The sequence below is a fragment of the Eurytemora carolleeae genome, unplaced genomic scaffold (genome assembly GCF_000591075.1).
Source record: "Eurytemora carolleeae unplaced genomic scaffold, Eaff_2.0 scaffold1210, whole genome shotgun sequence".
Taxonomy (NCBI): Eukaryota; Metazoa; Arthropoda; class Copepoda; order Calanoida; family Temoridae; genus Eurytemora; species Eurytemora carolleeae.
In genome coordinates, this window is record NW_019397111.1 from 24,297 (window position 1) to 46,187 (window position 21,891).

Below are 21,891 nucleotides of genomic sequence, written 5' to 3' on the forward strand. Positions count from 1 at the left end.
ATGCCAGTATACCAGTATGCCATTATGACAGTATGCCAGTATGCCAGTATGCCAGTATGCCAGTATGCCAATATACCAGTATACCAGTATGCCAGTATGCCAGTATACCAGTATGCCAGCATGCCAGTATGCCAGTATGCCAGTATGCCAGTATCCCAGTATGCCAGTATGCCAGTATCCCAATATGCCAGTATGCCAGTATGCCAGTATGCCAGTATGTCAATATGCCATTATGCCAGTATCCCAGTATACCAGTATGCCAGTATACCAGTATGCCATTATGCCAGTATCCCAGTATGCCGGTATGCCAGTATACCAGTATGCCATTATGCCATTATGCCAGTATGCCAGTATGCCAGTATGCCACTGATTTAAACGAAGAGTCAACTGAAAAACTTCTACTGTCTTTTTCATCAAATAAGAATTAATTCATTTCCAACAAACTTAGATTTATATGTTTAACTATTTTAACAACCTAGTTATACTATAATTTTCAAAGTTCTATATCTTACAACCTTTCAAACATTGGCTTATTGCATTTCCAGAATTCATTGTTTGAAATATTAAAGGATTGAATTTCTGATAAAAAATTATGAAAAGTAAAACTTTTTAGATGTTTTGTGGTCCAAAAACCTTAAATTAAAAAAAAAAACAATTCATTGCCCATATCCTTTTCTAGAACACTAATATCAATTAATGAATTTTTAACCAATATCGTAGATATCCCCCGTTCTTAAAAATCTGTTTTGTTTAAAAGTTATGTACATCGTACAATCCAATATAGTATTGAATGCCCTGTACATATTGTGAAGTGTATGTAAGCAGTTTACATTTGCGTAAGCAGGATTGGGTATTGCAATTTAAGTTTCATAAGTTTTGTACAGGGTGTCCCAACGTGACTGATCAGAAAATTTTCAAAAATTGAGTCATTCGAAAAAATCGTGTAAGGCTCATTTAAAAATTTGCATGCAGTAAATAATAGGTTTTTTAAAAAGTTTTATGTGCGCATTTTGGTGTTAAAGCTTTGAGATAATCCATTATCATATGGGACGCTCTGTAGCTCTAAGGTCTTAAACCGTTTAGGAGATTTTAGTGAGAAGGTGTATAAAAAACGGAAAATTTGTATTTCTTATTTAAGAACCCCCTGTATCCAGCTTACACAATGACCAACAAATGTGGTTTCATGATGTAACGTCAAATCTCGGTTTCCAGTTTGCTAGTCAGTTGAATTTTGAACCTAGGATAGGGAACACGTAGGCTCTACACAACACAAGTAGTCAGCAGTATGTGGTAAGTAAAATAGATTATTTTAACCAATATTCCGGGTTCTGAACAATGTTTGATAATGCCAAATGTCTGCTAATTTTGGGAATTAGTGTGTGATGTACGCAGTGCTTTGGATCCAGTTCATTTTGATGCGAATCCGGATCTTGGTTAGACCCTAAAGAAAATTAAAAAAAGTCCAGGTCATAAACATTTATTAAGGTTTAGCGATTTTTTTGAAAAATAAAAAAAATGTTCCAATTATGCTTTTGCTAAAACTTGTTCTGAGTTACGGAAAATTTTCGCAATCTCTTTCTGTTCAGATTTGGGTTTTTAAGCAAACTTTTTTTTGGTTGAAAATTTCCCCCTTGGATCCGGATCCTAAGCACTTCATACTTTCACGTGTAAAGATAAAGAATGTTAATGAAAAAAAACTTTAATTATATCTATAGGTCTCCCTTCGCCATTGCAGTTCTTCTTTCCTCCGTCGTCTCCGCCTCCCCCTACTCCGCCAATTCAGAGCCCGCCTCTGCAAGAGTTTTTACTGAAGATTTATCTGTTTCTGTCCCGGAACCAACCTCCGCTGTATTTTTTGGTCCTCCAAGAAGAGCAGGTATATTAAACGGACTGTACGCTATATTTCAATTCACTCTCCTTGCAAAGAACGGAGTGCCCTTTAAACCTTTGACTGATTATCAAAGGCAGAGAACTCCATATGTTTAATCTTTAAAATATTCTTTGTCCAACGCGGTTTTCTGAAATTCAAAAGTTATCATTTATTTTCTGCTCAAGATTTAGATTTGCAACCAGAACTTTAAAAACATTTTTAAAATCATATTCCGATCTGTAAGTTTCCTGAAACTAGGCTTTTAAGGCGGCCAGTAAATAAGTTTAGCCTTTAATAGAAGTCGGCCATTCTAAATTTTTTTTCAAAAGTTTGGTAAATTGTTCATTTCAAAATGGCCCATTTAAAAAAAATCCCAATATTTCCAATTTTTATGTTCCATAAACCTTCCCGTGGGTCATGTGAGGTCCCACACAATATTTGGGCCCGATCTGTTTAGCCGTTTTGACGTTTATTGGTTACAAACAAACACCCTGATAAGGAAAGTATATAGAATATAAATGGAACTAATAGTATTTTTGAAGTTGTCAAACTTGTGCCTGGTTCAGATGATGGTGTATCAGGAACCCTTTATATCAGGTTAGTTTTCTTTAAAGGGATTTATTTATATCAGGTTAGTTTTTGTAAAGGGATTTATTTATATCAGGTTAGTTTTCTGTAAAGGGATTTATTTATATCAGGTTAGTTTTCTGTAAAGAGATTTATTTATATCAGGCTATTACTCTTTAAAGTGATTGTTCCCTTTAATTAAAAATACGATCTAAAATTGTTATTGGTCCAAGGCTTTTCCAAGAACTGTAATATGTCTGTACATCAAAGAAAAAAGAAAATTAAGTTAGGCATTGTTATTATTCGTTAAAAAGATATTCCCGGATTACTGCCTTATTTGAGGATTTACAAATATCTTTGAAATCTTGGGTTTATCAAAATTAAATATTTTATCAGTTTTTTTAAAAGAAATTGTGTATAGTTTTGTCTCTGAGAGAATATATAAGCCTAAATAAAGCAACGTTTATTTTTCGTTAACGTTCTTTTAGACTATTTACTTCTGCTAGAAAATAGAATTTGCTTACTTTAATGAAAACAAACTTTTAGAGGATACACTTTTATTATATATTAAACTTAGCATATTTTCGAATAAGTGGGTGTAATTCTTGAAAAAACATTCCTCTAAATAAATGAAGTTTTAAAAGTATAATTCTTTCATGATTCAATATATATCTAGATATCTTTATTTCTCTTAGTTCTGTAAATCGTCCCTACGCTGGAGTAATAATTTCCGGTCAAGTGAGCGGTCTTAAACCTGGTCTTCATGGCTTTCATGTTCATATGGAGGGAGCACTTGGTGATCAGTGTAAGGTAGGATATATATATCTCTTGGTGATCAGTGAAAGGTAGGATATATATCTCTTGGTAATCATTGCAATGTAAGAGATATATCTCTTCGTGATCAGTGTAAGGTAGAAAATATATTTTGGTAATCACAGTAAGGTAGGATATATACCTCTTAGTTATCAGTGTAAGGTAGAATATATGAACACTTTAATCCGGATATTTCTAGGATGCTAAGGGACAATTCAACCTTATTATTTCTAGGATGCTAAGGGACAATTCAACCATAATATATCTAGGATGCTCACAGACGATTCAACCCTAATATTTCTATGGTGCTCAGACAATAAAATTTTAATATTTCTAGGGTGCTCAAACAATACAATTCTATTATTTCTAGGATGCTCAGACAATACAATTCTATTATTTCTAGGATGCTCAGACAATAAAATTCTAATATTTCTAGGATGCTCAGACAATAAATCCCTAATATTTCTATGATGCTCAGACAATACAATTCCAATATTTCTAGGATGCTCAGACAATATATCACTAATATCTCTAGGATACTCAGACAATAGCACCCTAATATTTCTAGGATGCTCAGAGATACTTTAATCCTGATATTTCTTGGATACTAAGGGACAATTTAACTCTGATATTTTTTAAGATACTAAGGAACAATTTAACTCTTATTTCTTGGATGTTAAGGGATAACCTTGATATTTCTAGGTTACAGGGGATACTTTAATCTTGATATTTCTATAGGTACCAAAGGACACTTTAACCATTGATATTTCTAGGATGCTAAGGGACACTTTAACCATTGATATTTCTAGGATGCTAAGGGACACTTTAACCCTGATATGGCTGAGCACAGTGGACCTAAAGACCAACAAAGACATGCTGGGGATCTTGGAAATATAATTGCTCATGAATACGGACCGACAAATATATATATTGTAGACAGGTAACTTCAATGTTCAAGTTTGTATCAAATATATATATTGTAGACAGGTAACTTTAATGTTCAAGTTTGTATCAAATATATATATTGTAGACAGGTAACTTTAATGTTCAAGTTTGTTTCAAATATATATATTGTAGACAGGTAACTTTAATGTTCAAGTTTGTATTAAATATATATATTGTAGACAGGTAACTTTAATGTTCAAGTTTGTTTCAAATATATATATTGTTGACAGGTAATTTGAATGTTCATGTTTGTTTTAAATAGTCACTATTTTATTTGCCTCAAACTTATTTTGGAGCCTTTTAAGAAAACTTGTACCATGGTGATATGCAATGCAGTACCCAAGGGTGTAATGCAAGGAAAGTTAATTGCGGTCGTGTATACTCTGCGTACATATTAAAACCAGTTCTCTTTGGGCGGAATTTGTAAACAAGAATTGATGCATCAGAGTTCGTTTAGTATCCGAGGAGGTTAAAAGCATTAAATTTGATAATTTTGATAATTCACATAATAGTTTCTATGACCAGAATATTTCATTGATTTTGTTTATGTGAAAGATGGATCCCATGTCAGGCTGTAACATCCGTCTTGTGTTTACATTACCGCCCAAATACAGTAGTAGTACACTGCAGTACAAAAGATGCGTACACTTCTGAAATATCTTTCATTGCATTACATCCTTGGCAGTACCTATATTTTCTTCAATGAATATGATCAACATTTGTAATGTAGAAATATTTAATTATATATATAAGAGAAGAGCTTTATTCTATATTTAAGGATCAACTAAATATGTTTGTTAAAGGCTTATTACTCTGGGTGACGGTGCAAAGAACGATATTGCCGGACGAGCCATCGTCATACACGCCGGGGAGGACGATTTAGGGCTCGGCGGTAACGAAGAAAGCAAGAAGACCGGAAATGCTGGGTCTCGTCTCGTCTGTGGAATCATTCAACTCAATAACTGACGGAATTTTTATATAATTTGTCACGAATTTTTAATAAAAATTTACCTCTAAAAAACGATTTTCTTAACCTGAGATGGGACGGAACAATTTTATAGACATTGTACATTCGTCTCAAACTGTAAAATAAATCTTTGTATTTTTTGCAACTCAATAAATCAACTATTCCTTGAGTATTTCAAATTTGACAATTTTATCTAGAATAATTCATAGTTTATCCTTATATAAAGTGTCTAGGTCATCAAAGGTTGCTTAAATTCAGAATAAAGGAAAATCTTCACCAGTGCTGCCATATGTAAAGCATCAAAAGATACAAATTATTATTATTACTTTAAAACATTGTAGCATTGAGGACAGTCCTTTAAGAAGTTACTTCACGAACTATGATTTTGTTTGTTTGAGAAAAAGAAACAGTTTTTTTCAATCCCTTTCAAAAGTAAACTTTAAATATTAGTCAACATACATATTGACTTAATACACTGATAATTTAAATGATATCTAGAATAAACATTTGGTGTTACAAACGCTCCAAACCTCACAATATTCTTTTAAAAAAAATATACTGAATTAGATTAAAATTGAATAAGAACTAGTTTCTTCTGTTCATTTCTCTTAGTTGGCCAATAAGTCTCTGATGTATGTTGATTCTCGTACTTAAAGTAATTCTCTCCCAAGGTCCAAAACCTTCTCTAGTACGCTAACTTTTACAGGGTGAAGTTCATGTGCAGGAAGGTTAAAATGTTCTCCTGCAAGCTGGTTTGTGTAAAGATTTCTAATGTAATCAATACGTTCTCTCACTCTTTCATCTAAATATCTTGTTGTCTGTCCTTTATATTGTTGTTTACCTTTTTCATATGTCATACAGTAAACTACATTTCTGGTCTTACAGGGACAAGTTGGGCAATTTAAACCACAATATTTCATTCCAGGTATTTGTCTCTTGCCTCATTCTAGGAGGATCTGGAATTCTGGCTTGGATGAGTTTATCCATGAGATTAGGAGGTCTCCTGTAGGTAACCATAGGTGGATTTTGAAAAACCTCTTTCATCCAAGGATCATGGACCATGGTTCTCCAATGTCTTTGTATAATGGAGGAGATAGAGTGTTTGTTAACAATTTATAGAATGGTTTTTTACAATTGACACATTACCCACAATTAACCACAAAAATCCTATAAGCAAACATAGGTGGATTTCTGAAAACTACTTTCATCCAAGGATGCTGGAACATAGTTCTCCAATAGAGGAGAAATAGTGAGGGGCGTAGTGGAGGTTTAGCTTAGTGGGTTGAATTTTTGGCGCGCCGATTTTTTTTTAGTTTATCCCCTAGCGGTCGTTGTTCACTCCACTAAAAAACCGGTATTAAGGAAAAATATCAATTGAAATTTCTTTATTCACCCTGTAAAGAAACCTATTTTTAAATAAATTTTTCAAAGGCTTTTCAAAAATGTAACTTTTAGATCTGTAGCTTAAGTAACAAAAGTGCATGGGTTATCTTAACCCTATACCTGCTGGGGTACTTGAAAACTAGAATACGCTCCCTCTTAATCCCATGTTTGATGTCCAAATATGACAAATGATGCATGATTGGAAAGCCTCTTATTCTTTACTTTTAGAATCTGCAAAAAATGCATGTTTGCAAAACTATTTTTTTGTAAAATCCAGTTAAATTAACTTCAAAATTGTTAAATTATTTTGCAACAAAAATATTTTATGCATATGATAGGGTGGAGGAGAGTCAAACGGCGGGTCGGTTTTTCAAAAAAATCAGAAATGGTTAATATTTTTTAATAATTAAGCGTTTCTTTACAATTCACAGAATGTTTACAATTTACATACCATTATCACCGTCACCTTTTATCTCTCAACACTAAATTAATTTCAAGAAAAGTTCGTTCCTCTCTATATTACGATCGGTTTTTTTACGTCTTGGATAAAAAAATTGAATGATTTGATTCTTTACAAGCTTGACTTAGAATTTAATACAAGGTTTTAAAGTCTACTTAATCGTAAAATATAAATACGATTTAATTCAAAAATTTATTTCAAATTATATCAATTAATATCAATTTGCATATGATCAGGACAAAGAAAAATTTCAGTTATGATTTGATTAAACGATAGCATCACAAATTCCAATAAACACTTTCAAAAACTTTTGACTTTCTGGTGGCTCCATGAAAATCGACTATGTTTACATACTGCTATTTTCCACATGATTGCTTTTATTACATAAAGCAACATTTTAACTGATAACAGAAGATTAGGAATGAACGGAGAATACGTTTACCATTATGCCTACTAACAATCAAAACTTTAACGTAGAAAATTATCAACACAAATTCGCAAAACTATCATTAGTAATAGTATCTTTAGTAATAAATTTAGGTACTTTCTCTCTACCCGATGTTTATCGGGTATATTTTTTTTAACAAAAGAAAAACTTTTGAATTATGTTTCTTCTTTTTTCCATCGGTGTTTTTATGCTAAAACTAATTGAACCATTAAGAGGTTAGGACAATTTTAACAATTTCCCTTTTTTCAAAAGTTCAGAGTTGGAGTTTGAGAGCAAAAATATTTTTTAAAAAATGTTTGGTCAATATTTTGCGCCTTGGATCCGGATCCAGGATGCCAAAATATTGAAGATCCGACGGACCCGGATCCGCAATATTTTGTCCGATTTGTGGATCCGGAACCAGAAAGATAAATGTTGCTGATCCGGATCCTAAGCACTGTCTGCAGACATAGATGGCAACCACAGCGGTTGATCAAAACGATTTGTTTCGTTAATAAAATTTTAATATAAAAAACTGAGAGAAAGCCTTTTTAAATATTGTGAAAATCTCAAATTCTTGAAGACCATAACAAACCTCACAACTATATCCATCAGTGAATATGATCATGAGAGAGAAATGGGCTGCTAGAGTGGGGAGTAGGATTCGAAATGATAACTACGGACTGGACTGAACACCAACCTGAAAAAGACATTTTGTAACTTCAGAGATAACCAGGAAACATTATGACGGTCGTCTTCGTTCGTTCTTATGATATAATATGTCACTCAGGCAGGGGCGGATACAGGATTTAAGTGAGGGGGGGGGGGGCAAGATTTCTTAGGAACAAAAAATTGCGCCGAAGGCGAACATTTTTTTAACTTAAAAAACCCCAAAAGAGTCAAAATTAATGACTGAAGACTAAAAAACTAGATTTTTAACTTTTCACACATTATAGTTTATTATGACAGATATTTTTCCTGTTTTGCACTAGGGTTTCTTTCCCTTAAGCATGCTATTGAGAAGCTATTCTGAAAATAGGAACAAAAAATTCCAAATTCAGGGGGGGGGGCGAATGTCCTCCGCCCCCCCCCTGTATTCGCCCCTGCACTCAGAATTCTATTCAATTAAAGACATTTCAGTGGAAGAACCAGAAACTACAATAAATAAGAAACACATTATTTCTTTTGAATGATGATATTTAAGATTGCAACCTCCCTTTTTACCAAATAGCGATTTGATACAATATAAAAGGAAATATCTGATAAAAAGGTTTATTTTTTGTTTAGAAAAAACTTTTTTTAGTATTCAAAATAAAAATAAATATTCTTAAGAAAATTTTGATTTTTTATTTTAAAATGTATTTTTTAGAAAATATTTTTTAATTCATTCGTTAAAAGGTAAAAAATATCTTTTTTGAAAAAATATTATTTTTAAGGTTTTTTTAAAAATCTTAGAAATATTCATTTTTCTGAACTATGCATCTTGGCATATTATTTCTGGTCTCTATTCTTATGTTTTTCAATTTTAGTAGTTTTAATGTCTGCTTATTTGTGCCCAAAATTATGGTGAATGCCTAAAAATGGCGAATAGTTTGTTCCCATTTTCTGTGATTTAGCTGTGAAGTCGAAGCTAAATCCAACCTTAGATGTGATTTCCATCAGCTGATATTTAGCTATGATTTAGCTCCGACTTCAGATCTTTGATCTTGCTCTGATTTTGGACTAACGAATAGAAAATCATAGCTAAGCTAGGAAGTCGCAGCTAAATCATAGCTAGAACCGGACAAAGAAATCGAACTTAGGACTGAAGTGGTACAATGCAGGATTACCCACCACAAAGAATGAGAAGCAACCTGAAACTTTAAAATATTACAAACCCTGTAGAAAAAATGGGACTTGCAAGAAAATCATTTCATATAAAATAGAAATTGTAAACCCCTGATTTAATGTTGGCCGTTCTAGAAATTTGTGTAGACAAATGACAAGAATTATATTGTCTTTGTTTGAATTTTGAAAGTCATGAATCCATGACTTAACACAAAAAGTTCCAGAAGAGATGATTTATCAATTTAATATTTGATTAGCTTGTTATATAACCAGAACAGAGAGATTAACATTCAGGAACCGAATTTTATCAACTTGAACTAGGTCGCTGAACTATCTACCGCCGATTCAGAACTTGAATAACCCATTCAAACTTAAAGATGTACATGGATTTGAACCGGTGAAAAGTTGTTCAACGACCTCTCCATTTCATAAATTTCGGCCCCCGGGATATTTATTTCACAAGCCTTCTTTGGACTAGGCTAATTGCTATGTTATTGTTCAATTCAATTTAACAGAAACAATTTTTCTCTCAGAAAATCTCACGAATGAAAATCAAATTCTGAGGGTGGAGTGTGTTAGAGATGAATAAAGTGTATGTTTGTATATAATCTTTTTATAAAATTGTCAAGTTAAATCATATCCATCTCCCCTAACAGCACTACTACCTCTATATGGCATACATTCCACTCTTCCCCAATTCAGCACGAGACCGAGAGACCGAGAGAGATTGGGAGAGCGAAATAGTGAGAGATTGGGAGAGCGAAAGATTGAGAGATAGAGAGAGTGGGAGATTGAGAGAGTCAGTGAGAATGTAAGTGTGAGAGTGTGTGAGAGTGAGAGAGACGAGAGAAGAGGGAGACTAGATAGAGAGAAAGGTTTCCATAGAAATTAAATACTCCTGAGTGCCTTCTTACCTCGGGAACTCCTTCTCGTTCAAGTTAACAATATCCAACTGCTCACTCCCGTTAGAATACTTGCTGAGGATCTTGTAGTTTCTCCAGAACAACTTCTGGAACCTTGGGCCCTTGATGTAGAACTCCAGTAGAAACTCCTTAATTATTAATGCTTACTATTGAAGACAACTTTATAAGTATATTTTACATTTGTTAAGACGAGTTTTGATAAAATCTTCAATATTTTACAGATTAAATCAAGATTTTTATAAATTAAATAAAATGTTTTTCAGTGTAAATTCAATATTTTACAGTGTAAATATTAATATCTTAATACAGGGAAACCCACAGAGCAGACACATTTTATTGTGATGCTTATCCAAATCCGGGATACATCCTGTTAAAAAAATGAATATATGTAGTTAGTGTGAATTATTAATTTCGAAATGTGAATATCTCCTCTATTCTCATCCTGTTATTTCTAGTTGTGTAACAGCTGGTTAAGATCATCCAATTCTAGAGCTATCATATTCTCGGGTCTAATCAACTTTGAAAGTGTTACATCAATTCATTATATATTGTTATAATATGTCAGCACTTCGCACACCTGGATCAAATTTTCATGTATGCTTGGCAAATTTTATACATTAAGCCTATTAAAGCTCATTATTAAAAATCAATTTTAATATTAATCCAACCCGTGACTGAGAAATTGTTCTTCAGTTCACGGGTCTGAGCTCTGTATCGCTTCCAGAAATAAATAATACTAGCTAAAGTGCCCGGCGTTGCCCTTGGAAAATTATGAAAATTTTTTGAAAAAAAAAATAATTTTGAAATCATTTTGGTCTATAACACCCTCTAGCCAACCCTCAGTGTTAAAAAAAATGTTCAGCCCAATCGGTCCAGCCGTTTGGCCGGCTATACGAATGTCTAGTGTAAGTTTAGTAAACTGATCTCAGTGAAGAAACTGATGAACCAGTTTAGGAATGTTCTTCAAATCTTCTTATCTAAGTGTGAGAGAAGGCTGTGGGAACCTGCTGTACCCCTTTAGAAATGTGTAAATGTAAATTGTCCAAACTGGCCAAAAAAGATTTCACTCTCCAGGTAGAAAAACTCGGGGTTGGAAATTAATTTCGATATATTTCATATCCTCATCAGTCCAACAGAAAATGACCAAAATTATTACAAATTAAAAATAAAGATAATGTAACAAATACTTTCTAGAAATTTATAAAAAAATGAACTGCATCGATGAACTGCATCGATGAACTGCATCAATGAAATGCATCAATGAACTGCATCAATGGACTACATCAATGACCTGCATGAATGAACTGCATCAGTGAACTGCATCGATGAACTGCATCAATGAAATGCAAAAATGAACTGCAACAATGAACTGCACCGACGAACTGCATCAATGAAATGCATCAATGAACGGCATCAATGAATTGAAATGAATGAAATAAATAAATGAATTAACCTGATCAGGAACATCGTGGTAAACCATGGAGTCTCTTCGTTTTCTTCTGAACCATAATATTATTCTACACAAACTCAAGACAAATTCAATTGTTTTAAAATTAGGAAAAAAAAATACATATTTTCTTGAACTAATTTAGGCTAAAATTTTATATAATCGATGATTATTTTTGAGCTCGAGCAATCTAAACATAAAATTGACATTTTAATAATGATCAAAAGAAAGATATGGTTTCGCCATATTTCATGCAAACTTTGTTCAGTCGGAAAAATTAGCTATTTTTATCCATCAGTACATTCAACAGCTCGCGTTATCATATAAATATTTCATCTAAATCTTAGCAAAATAAAATGACCAAGTGGTTGTAACAAAAAAAAATTTATGAGACATAGACAGAAAAAATGTAAACCTGGAAATAACAGGAAATTTTAGCGTTTCAATGACACCTTGATTTTAATTTAAGGAAAATTGTTTCCTCAGTACCAAATAATGAAAGCTGGTGACGGTGCCGTACTGAGCGGATTGCTTGGTTTTTAGAGAGTCTCCAGAAATGGAGCTGTCTTGGGCAGACCGCCTAGTTTTTTGGAGAGTCTCCAAAAATGAAGCTGTCTTGGGCAGACCGCCTAGTTTTTTGGAGAGTCTCCAGAAATGGAGCTGTCTTGGGCAGACCGCCTAGTTTTTTGGAGATTCTCCAGAAATGGAGCTGTCTTGGGCAGATTGCCTAGTTTTTAGAGTCTCCAGAAATGGAGCTGTCTTGGACAGACCGCATAACTTTTAGAGAGTCTCCAGAAATGGAGCTGTCTTGGGCGGACAGCCTGGTTTTTAGAGTCTCCAGAAATGAAGCTGTCTTGGGCAGATCGCCTAGTGTAAGTCTTCTCCCTAGGGTGACCAGTTCGGTCAGACCATGGAAACCTTTCGGCGGCTAGGAGCGCCGACCCCTATTTCATTGAATGATGGGTTGTCCTTTAATAATAATAATAGTAAATACCCCTACAGCAAAGTTTTTTTTTGGTGGGACATCATGTATTTCTGGAACATATTCTCGAAAAGATAAAAGATTGAGTTTTGATTGTAAATTAAAACAACAATCTAACATAATTCGGAATAAAGATAATAAGTAGAACTTCATTTTGACGACAAAATTAGCTTTTAATTAAGTCAAAATTGAAAAAAAATAATGTTTTCCGGACTGACGGTCATGAGAATCCGTAAAATTTCAGACATTAACCGTACAATCCATACATTTTTTATTGTAAAAAAAAACACGTACAATCCGTTCAATTTGGCCACCCTGAAAAATAAAGTTTTGAAATCTTGGAAGTTTTTTTTTTTAAACGATGTGATAGACATTTTCGACCTGTTTTTAATTTTCCGCAATAACTTCAATTGAGAATAGAATATATTTCCTGAATTTTTGAGCAGGTTTCTTGGGTTTACTCTTGTTTAATATACAGAACAGTACATCGTCAACTATCCTGTACTCTCCAAACATAGCACCCTACAGAACAATACAATACAGTACAATACAGTACATAAAAATAAAATGAAGGGCTTAAGAATACGGTACAGAGTTCAATTGAGCAAACAGTACAATGCAGTACAGCACAATAGAGGACATAGTACAATGCAGTACACCAAAATACCTGCAGTACGGTTCAGTTTAGAGTTCAATAAGTACAATACAGTACATGCATGATTTTGAATGTGTTAATTGCGCTAGCTTTTTGGGATTTACTTGTTTATTTCATCAACTAAATAAAAAGTTTTAATAAGCTTGAAAGCCACTAAAAATCGCCCCCCTCCTCTCTTAATGCTGTTGATGCTATTCTAAATAAACTAGAATAGTATTAATTGATTGAAGACTTAAAAATAAAATATTGACCTTGAAAATAGTTTGCGGCAATCAATACAACAAACTAACTTGACCAATATTTTGTTAATATTTTTATTTATAAAATAAAACCAAAAAAAAATGTCCAATTCTAAACTTAATTAATTCAGATTTCCGGTAATTATGACAGGACTCGGCTATTTTGTGATTACTGTTTCATAAAAAATTGGCTTTTAGGTCACTTATAATGAACACCGCAAACTATTCTAATGTCAAAGACGACTTCTACATTCCTACCGATGGTATTAAATTACAGTCGTTGATTGAGGTCATAACGTTGGATGACATAACATGCAAACCTGCCAACACTCAAATAGGCCATGGGTAATGTAGTAATTGAGTAGATTCGATGAAGTATGCGAGTCCATGAGACAGTTGTAATTTACTTCTCTGGTGTGAAAACCTCATCCCATTCAGTTGGTGGCCAAGAATACCTTCCTTATTTCCATGTCTATGTAGGCTACTATAATTCGATGGCTACAACGACAACAACTTCCGAGTATTAAATCAACTAATATTGTTTCGGTTTAATTAGAATAGCACTGTTAGAAGTATAAATGAATTTGAACCTGTACATAGCAGATATTCCTGTTATTCATTAGTTTTACAATCAGTCCTGGATCATCTGCTGATAAAACCATCATTGCTCTACCTCCAGGGAAAAATCTAGAATATATCAATGTAAGAAGTATTTCTTCTGGGAAATATAATATAAGGAGGTATAGAATCATTCCCAATCAAAGTTTCAATTTGGAGTTTGAAACCAACCCTATACAAAGTTTCCCTGTACAGACCAATACATTGTTTTGGTGGATTTCAAACAAAGAAGACGACTTTTTAAAAATTATTGCATAACAACAGGTCAAGAAAACGCGACTAATATTTTCCTTTTAAAGATCCCTCGTTTCAGTTCATTAATCGAAAATAAGCGTATTAAATCAAATCAAATCAAATCAAATCAAATCAAATCAAATCAAATCAAATTAAATCAAATCAAATCAAATCAAATCAAATCAAATCGGCTTTTAGGGAAGTCCTTCTATCCATGATTCAAACTTGAGAAGACATTCTGAATCAAGAATATAACAACTCTCTTGGAAATGATTTTCCCACCATAATCAACTAATGAAAAAAGAGAGATCCAGGATCTAATTTGAGTTCATTCTTTACCTTTTGTTCTATTTCACGAACCACCCCCTTTAATGAAATTGAAAGAACAAGAACCATCAAGCCAACAGTAATAATTGTTAACCTGATAAATCTGTAATATTCGACAACATGCCAGGCTTTGTAAGTGGCAGAATCCTAAAAAAAATTAAATTCAAAACAATATTTTACAAATTATCCCTCACATTCCCTTACTTTTTACCTTATCGACCCCTCCTTTCTTTTTACAAATTATAACACCCCACTCCCTTTCTTTATACAAATTTAAACGCCCTTCCTCTTTTTCTTTTAACAATTATAACATCACCTCCCTTTTTTTACAAAGTATTACACCCCACTCCCTTCCGGTTTTAAAATAAAAACACCCCTTCCTATCTTTTTACTCCCCCTCTCTTTCTTTTTACGAAGTTATGACGTCACCTCACTTTCTTTTTACAAATAAAACCCCCCCTCTTTTAATTTTTACAAATAATTACACCCACCTCCCTTTCTTTTTATTAAATACAACGCCACCTCCCTTCTTTTTAAAATTTCGGTCCATAGCCCATTTATTTAATAAGACGTTATTTTTTTTTATATACGGTAATTTTTTTTTCTAATTGACTAACCTGAAATCCTCTTTCGCCTTCTCTGATATATGTCATCTATAATAATTTTTTAATTTTAGTTTTTTAGTCACCCAGAAACCTTCCCTGGGATCTTGTAAGGTCCCAAAAAAAATTGGGCTGGATCGCTTCAGCCATTTTGACGTTTAATAGATACAACAAAAAAAACAAGCAGACAACAAAGAATATATATTTACTTTTTAGAAAAATGTTGAGAATATCTTTAGGTAATTAATGTTGATTTCGACGCAATTGATTTAAGTTGATATTTCATAATATTTTTGATTATGTATTTTCAAATTAATATTTCGCTTACAACTTGTTATCACGATTTTATTTGCTTGGAATTAAATACATTATTTTACGATCCGAGTCGAATATTGCAACTTTCTGAATTTGTGTGAACGCTACGTTCTTCGCTTAAGTCCTTGTTAACAATTTTCTCCTTATAGACAAAAAAGATAGAAGATAAGTAGCGATCACCATCGAATATTTTTCGACATAAGCCTATACCCCCTTTCATTTTTCGCGATAACTCCCTTTAATAGAATAAAAACCACCTTGCTAATGTAGCAACCATTGAAGTTAGCTCTTGGTTTTGAAATGTAGAGATCTCTCCAAATAGTTTGGTTTGAAGTACAACTCAATATACCCCCTCCCCACACTCTTACACAAACCAACCTAACCACATTAAAAGTTATAAAATAATTTCATCAATATCATATGTTTATCTATTGAAACTATTAGCCAAGATAACGTAGGATCGTCAGACAATTGTAATTGTTTTATAATTCAATTCTCGTGATTTCTTGAGAGTAATTTAATTTGATAAACTAATTCATTACTTCAACTTTTCTCGAAATTCAAACGTTTAAAAAAAAATTAAATCGTTCTTTATATTCATTCGACTTATATAATAATTTTTTAAAAGTTAATTAACATTTTAGGCTTTCTATGTATTTTTAGATGAATCAACTGGGAACATTAGGGAAAAGTGAAACTAAAATTCAAAGGAACCATCCCCCCCCCCCCCCCTCCCCGATTCGTCAAGAAAAAAAATCGTTTTTAGAGACTAAAAAATAAATTAAAAATTGTTATTTAATTTGTTCCCTCGATTTTGACAAATTTTCTACCTCCAAATCTCCTGATCCCTAGCAGCTAAATAGAAGCCTCTACACACAGCTGAACAGCTCTCTAGAGAACTGAACAAGTCATTTTATCAACATTTATTCAAGGTAGGGTGTTAAATGAAGGAGGGAGGGATGGCATATCGTACCCGTTCCTCGTCCGGACCGCAAATTAAGTCAAAAACTTGAGCATCAGCGTCATTTTAAATCCAAACAAAGTAAATTATAAATTATTTACAGTGTGTCCCACGAAACATGACAGTAGCAAGATGACTTAAATGTAGTCTGGGAATTTTCATATAATTTGCTGCATTTATTTTTCAACCTAATTTTTGAAGTAAAATTTAGAGATAACAATCACAAAATACCCCCAACCCTGGCATTTCCAAAATGTTTTTTTTTGTGCTTTTAATATTGCCCGAGATATGAAGAATTTCGTTCAGGTTTCGATAATTTTGGTTTTATTAAACAAAATTGAAATCTGAACAAAATTCTTATTATCTCCGGTAATATTGAAAGCAGAAAAAAAGACAGACCACTTTTTGGAAATGCCAGGGCTATGAGAATATCCTATATAAAATGCCATGACATCACATAAATTAAAATAAAAAGTTTGAAGCGTAGAATTCACATTTATTTATTTATTCATTTTTTATGATGGGTAACAGGGGCAACAGATATCCACTTGTCCGCTCTCTTTCTTAAACTAATTGAAGTTGAGTTTTTGACATTCTTTGCAGTTCAGACAAATATCGGATGCAATGTGCCTTTCCTCCCTTGATGAAGACGCAGTATGAAAACTTGAACATTTGAATTTATTAATTAGTTTTTCCTTCCGATGTACTTTTTCTTTCATTTTCCTTTTCATTTTACGTATTGATTATCCGAAAACCAGGGATATTTGGGAATATGCGCATTGCGCAAATAGTAATAAAACCTTATTTTTATAATAATTTAAATATTTCACTCATCGAAATCGACGAGTTCAATATTTGACCCGGGAAAACCTTGCAGTTTTGCATCATTTTCGATGAATCGATCACGAATGTCTTAAAAATGATACAGCGTATGCTTATACATAAAACCCAATTTTATGATATAATAATAATCCGGGATTAAATTTCCTTCAACACTAAATTCATTATTTTTTAGAACTTTTAAGCTATAACTTAAATTTCACGCATACTGCAGTTTTAGACTCTGCTAAAACTAATTGCTTTAAATTAAGTACGCAGAAGATAGCTTAAATGGCGTCTCTCTATTCCACAGCTTTATGGGTCACACTGTATATATTCCAAATTGTTTGAAAGTGTAGAGCATAAATTCTTTTGACGCCCAACCTGTGATGACTCCGTCTGTATGAGAGAATGATTATCAAGATTGATTCTAGAGAATTCATCAACAAGGTTTCCATGTTCAGCTTCATGATTATCCTCTACACCCTCCATATTCTGTCCAGTAGCCTCAACATTTCTACAATATCACAGGAGTGAAAAATCCCATCTTGAAGATCAATATATTGTTTGAAAAGTCCAATTTAAAAAATGATTTGGTGCAAAACTTCTTTTAATATGTATTTGTATCTTTTACATCTTTTAATCTTTATACAATGCATCCTTGAAATCATAGCTATATGGTTCAGAAGATTGAGCCATCAAAACACTCAAAACAAAACCGTTTAGCTTATAACTTAAAGTGCACTGTTATATTTACATTTTAACTTTAGTTTTCAGGATATGTTATGTTTTTATTTTTATTTCAAAATTAACTCTGTTTATTACCTAGAATTGCCATACTAAAGAAAATACAAAAAAAAATAACAATTTAATCCTCATTTTTATATACAGATACAGGGTTACCCAAATAGAATAAAAACTTCAGAGACGACTGTACGGAATTAATGCTGCCTGTTTCCATATATTCGTGATCAATTGAAACTGATACTTGTTTCTTTCATTTTTAAAAACATTAAATAAGCCATTAAACTTAATTCAAGACAGGGATGACTAAAAATTTTTCTTTCTGAAGACATTGAGAATACAGAGCTGAAAACTTAAGGATTGATGATACCGCGATCAAAACTTTATCTCCTCTTTTTTAATCTTAAGATTATATCAATCTTTAGCTTATGTCCGGTATAGTTTTTAAAATTCAACCATTAAGAGTGGATTATTGCAGTATGTAGAAATCCAAACAGCCAATCAGAAGCCGGAAGATCTTTAATTTTGTGCCTTTTAATCAGAGAACTCTGATTGGTCTGAACCCGGTAGGATTATCCCAATAGAGGGAAAAAGAACGGATTATAAATATACAGCAATCGAAAGGGTCCACTATGGATGTCCAGATTAACCGATCGGTATTGAGGGCATACAAAGTTTTCAGATCAGTTCCGATTTACTACTTGCCTACCTGTTCTTATTATCACATGCTTGTCTACCGGTATATAAGAAGGTCTCATTTTCAATGTCAGGCACTAACAAGTTAATCCAATCAATCAATCAATCAATCAATCTGCAGTGACGAAAATGCAACAAAAGATAAAACACGACAATAGCATCCTCCTAATTGTTCAGATAGAGGGTTGAAGATAAGGTTTATATTCGGTTCGGACGTGCCACTCTTTGAAAGGATAACTTGAAATTACGTTTAGTAACTGAGCTACCACACTCAATTGATTGGATTGCCTAGTGCTACAGCTTTCTTGTAGAATTTAACCGCGTCATACAGTTTTCCCCGCTCCTCGAGTCGGACACCTTCAAGGAAATATTCCCGAGCCTATATATACAGGGAGAAATTATAACAGTTATTAACATGTAAGAAGAAAAACTAATTTATTAATTATCTTTAACAAGTGATTTATTATTTCATTATAATTATTACTATAAGGATCTTTATCTAAATTATCTAATAAATTATCTAATAATTATCTACAAAATAAAACAAGACATTCATATATATGTTGTGTACAGCCGGCCAAACGGCTGGACCGAATGGGCTGAATTTTTTTCTGAGCACTTGTGTGGGTGGCCGTGGAGTGTTATAGGCTTAAAAATTAATTTAAAATTTTTTTCAAATTTTTAAAAAAATCTATTTTATAATTTTTTTTCCACGGGCAACGCCGGACTCATATAAAGAGAAACTTTTCTTAACATAATGGGGAGTAATTTATCTTAATGCAGGGTCAAATTCTGAATTATTGATTTGAGACCAAATATATTTTCTTTGTATCTTAAATCATTCACCTTTGTATGTATATCTTCTTCAACATTATTCTCTTCGTCGGCCACTGGAAGAGGGGCAGCAATTGGGTCGAATTCTAAAAAAAAATTAGCGCAAAGTTTTTTTTTATATAAGTAAAAATATTTTCCCAATGTGAAGCCCCAGTATCGATACACAATATTTTCACCATTTTGTTTTTAAATGGGTTTCGCCTCGATCTTAGATGGGTGTGTACTGTGTATTATTTTAATATGTAACATTAATTTATTTTCACTATCATGTGAAGGAAGTTTTTTATAGAAATTTTATCAAGTTGGGTTGTCTTCAGGAGAAAATGATAATTTTTCACTCTTCCTTGGACTTAAAAGCGGCTTGGGGACTTACTAAATGTTTATAAGATTCTGTTACAGTTTGCCATGCACAATGCAGCAATAGAGGGGGGAGGAGGGAGGGGGAGGTATTTAAGAAAATCTAAGAGGGTACATGATAAAAAAAAGTTGGCCGTTCTGTCCATTGAATTTTATACTTTCAGCACTGCTCACCCAAAATTATATTCATCTCCCCTAAATATCATTTGCATTCCCGAATTGAGTGCATGATACTAAAAACAATTGGGAATGCTTTTAAGAAAATATACACCCTTGCATAATTATACATTGGAGGTTTGCAGTGTGCATATCAGGAAACATGAATAATTTTACCCCTGTCAGAGGCTGGAGATTCTCCACTTCTGTCGCCAAGCTCCCGTCTCCATTCAGCTCTGAAAAAAAGAAAAAACATAATGGAAAATGTTTAAGATGGAGAATGTGCCAAAAAAATTGTATCCAACCTGAAGGATTCTAAATCCGGAAACTTCTCTCCGCTTTCTTCCTTCAAATCAGTCTTAAATATATTTTATTATTACAGAGATCGAACTATCAAATTAATCAGTGTTTCGGATCCGTATCATTTTGATGCGGATCCGGATCCGCGGATCCGCATCCGTGATGATGGATCCGGATCCTGACTCTGATACGGATCCGGGGTAACTTTTGATTCTGTGAATCGGATTTTCCCTATTAAATGTTATGCAAGGTTATAATTTATAAACTATTTTTATTATATATTCCGAAATGTAACAAAATTTTCGTCATGTAAATAATACATTTACGAACCATTTTGATTTATTTATTCCATGGTTTTGGTTAATTTTTGGCGCTACCCGGATCCATATCAACGTTTCCTGATACGGATCCGGATCCGACCAAATGATACGGATCCGACCGGATCCGGATCCGAAACGCTGAAATTAATCATGGTCCCCAACTAGTCAAATGTATTCTTATTTGTACGACAAAAATTTGATTTCATATGTTGGGAAATCAACAAAAAGTTTAAGAAGAAAATCAGACATCTGAATAAGAGATTCTCATAACTTATAATTATACTATATTGTATTTATTAATTTATGCTTAGGGTTGCTAATTGTTTAAATAAAAACATTTAAGATTTCAAAACTGCCATATTTTAAGGATTGCTTTTATTAAACAGTACTATATTTTAATCCTTAATAAAAATTGGAAAACTATACAAAATGATCTTTTAAACAATTCACAGGTTCGTTTATGGGTCGTTTTTAGTTAGTTTTTTGCTTTTTCCGAGGGTCAAAGTAACGATTTGTCAAATTGTAAGAATATCCGGGTCCGTTCTATACGATTTTTGGACCCCCTCTCCTATAAAATCTTGTACATAACCATTTAATTTTCAGCAAAATTATTCTTTTTGGGTCTGTCCTAGTGAAAAAATTTCAAATAATAATAATTACCATTTTTTCTTAATCTTGACTTCTCAGCAGTTCAACACTCAGAGAATGTAACACTTATTTAATCACGATCAGAATATCTGATCACCAAGCACAAATTGACAGCTCTTCGCACTGCAGCCATTTGAGAAATAACTTTACTCATGTAACAGAACAGCTGTAAGTAGCAGCTAGCGAGTTTCTGGTTTCACAAGTTGCGTAACCTTTACAAATTGAAACCGGTTAAGGCGTATACGTGAAGAAGACGACCCAAAATATTGAAACAGAATCCGAAACTTTTAATCTCTTTGAAAAGTTAGAAATCAAATAAAAAGATTAAATCACTTTAAAACACACTAAATACCACTTATGATTTTAAACATATTTAAAAACTCAAACCCAAAGCCGAAAGTCTCTCTCAAAATATCTTGAGGTGCTACATCATCTGTACCACTCTAAAGTTATTC

At 32.9% G+C, this 21,891-nt stretch overlaps 4 protein-coding genes across 6 annotated transcripts; 2 read left to right on the forward strand and 2 right to left on the reverse strand.

Moving 5' to 3' along the window:
- On the forward strand, positions 1–375 carry LOC111711934 (extensin-1). Its single transcript, XM_023486417.1, has one exon. The coding sequence runs from the start codon at positions 1–3 to the stop codon at positions 373–375; it is 375 nt and encodes a 124-aa protein (XP_023342185.1).
- Positions 376–1,188: 813 nt separating this feature from the next.
- Positions 1,189–5,216, forward strand: LOC111711938 (superoxide dismutase [Cu-Zn]). Its single transcript, XM_023486421.1, has 6 exons — positions 1,189–1,290; positions 1,716–1,876; positions 2,413–2,467; positions 3,133–3,247; positions 4,060–4,190; positions 4,999–5,216. The coding sequence occupies exons 1-6, from the start codon at positions 1,286–1,288 to the stop codon at positions 5,159–5,161; spliced, it is 630 nt and encodes a 209-aa protein (XP_023342189.1). The 5' UTR covers positions 1,189–1,285; the 3' UTR covers positions 5,162–5,216.
- Positions 5,217–7,183: 1,967 nt separating this feature from the next.
- LOC111711937 (F-box only protein 9) lies at positions 7,184–16,535 on the reverse strand. 3 transcript variants are annotated; one of them, XR_002767345.1, is made up of 10 exons: positions 16,432–16,535; positions 15,859–15,979; positions 15,302–15,337; positions 14,779–14,831; positions 14,096–14,192; positions 13,042–13,133; positions 11,636–11,681; positions 10,174–10,310; positions 8,028–8,132; positions 7,184–7,458 (listed from the first exon to the last, which is right to left on the reverse strand). XR_002767345.1 is itself a non-coding variant. In XM_023486420.1 (9 exons), the coding sequence occupies exons 3-9, from the start codon at positions 15,335–15,337 to the stop codon at positions 8,078–8,080; spliced, it is 516 nt and encodes a 171-aa protein (XP_023342188.1). In that variant the 5' UTR covers positions 15,859–15,979; positions 16,432–16,535; the 3' UTR covers positions 7,184–8,077. The 3 variants fall into 3 exon arrangements, 1 of the variants encoding a protein (XP_023342188.1); XR_002767344.1 differs by having other exon boundaries at positions 7,184–7,527; XM_023486420.1 differs by having other exon boundaries at positions 7,184–8,132.
- Positions 16,536–17,696: 1,161 nt separating this feature from the next.
- Positions 17,697–21,653, reverse strand: LOC111711935 (F-box only protein 9). The gene is made up of 7 exons (XM_023486418.1): positions 21,449–21,653; positions 20,474–20,526; positions 20,346–20,404; positions 19,668–19,741; positions 19,110–19,200; positions 18,835–18,898; positions 17,697–17,898 (listed from the first exon to the last, which is right to left on the reverse strand). The coding sequence occupies exons 1-7, from the start codon at positions 21,449–21,451 to the stop codon at positions 17,697–17,699; spliced, it is 546 nt and encodes a 181-aa protein (XP_023342186.1). The 5' UTR covers positions 21,452–21,653.
- Positions 21,654–21,891: the final 238 nt, after the last annotated feature.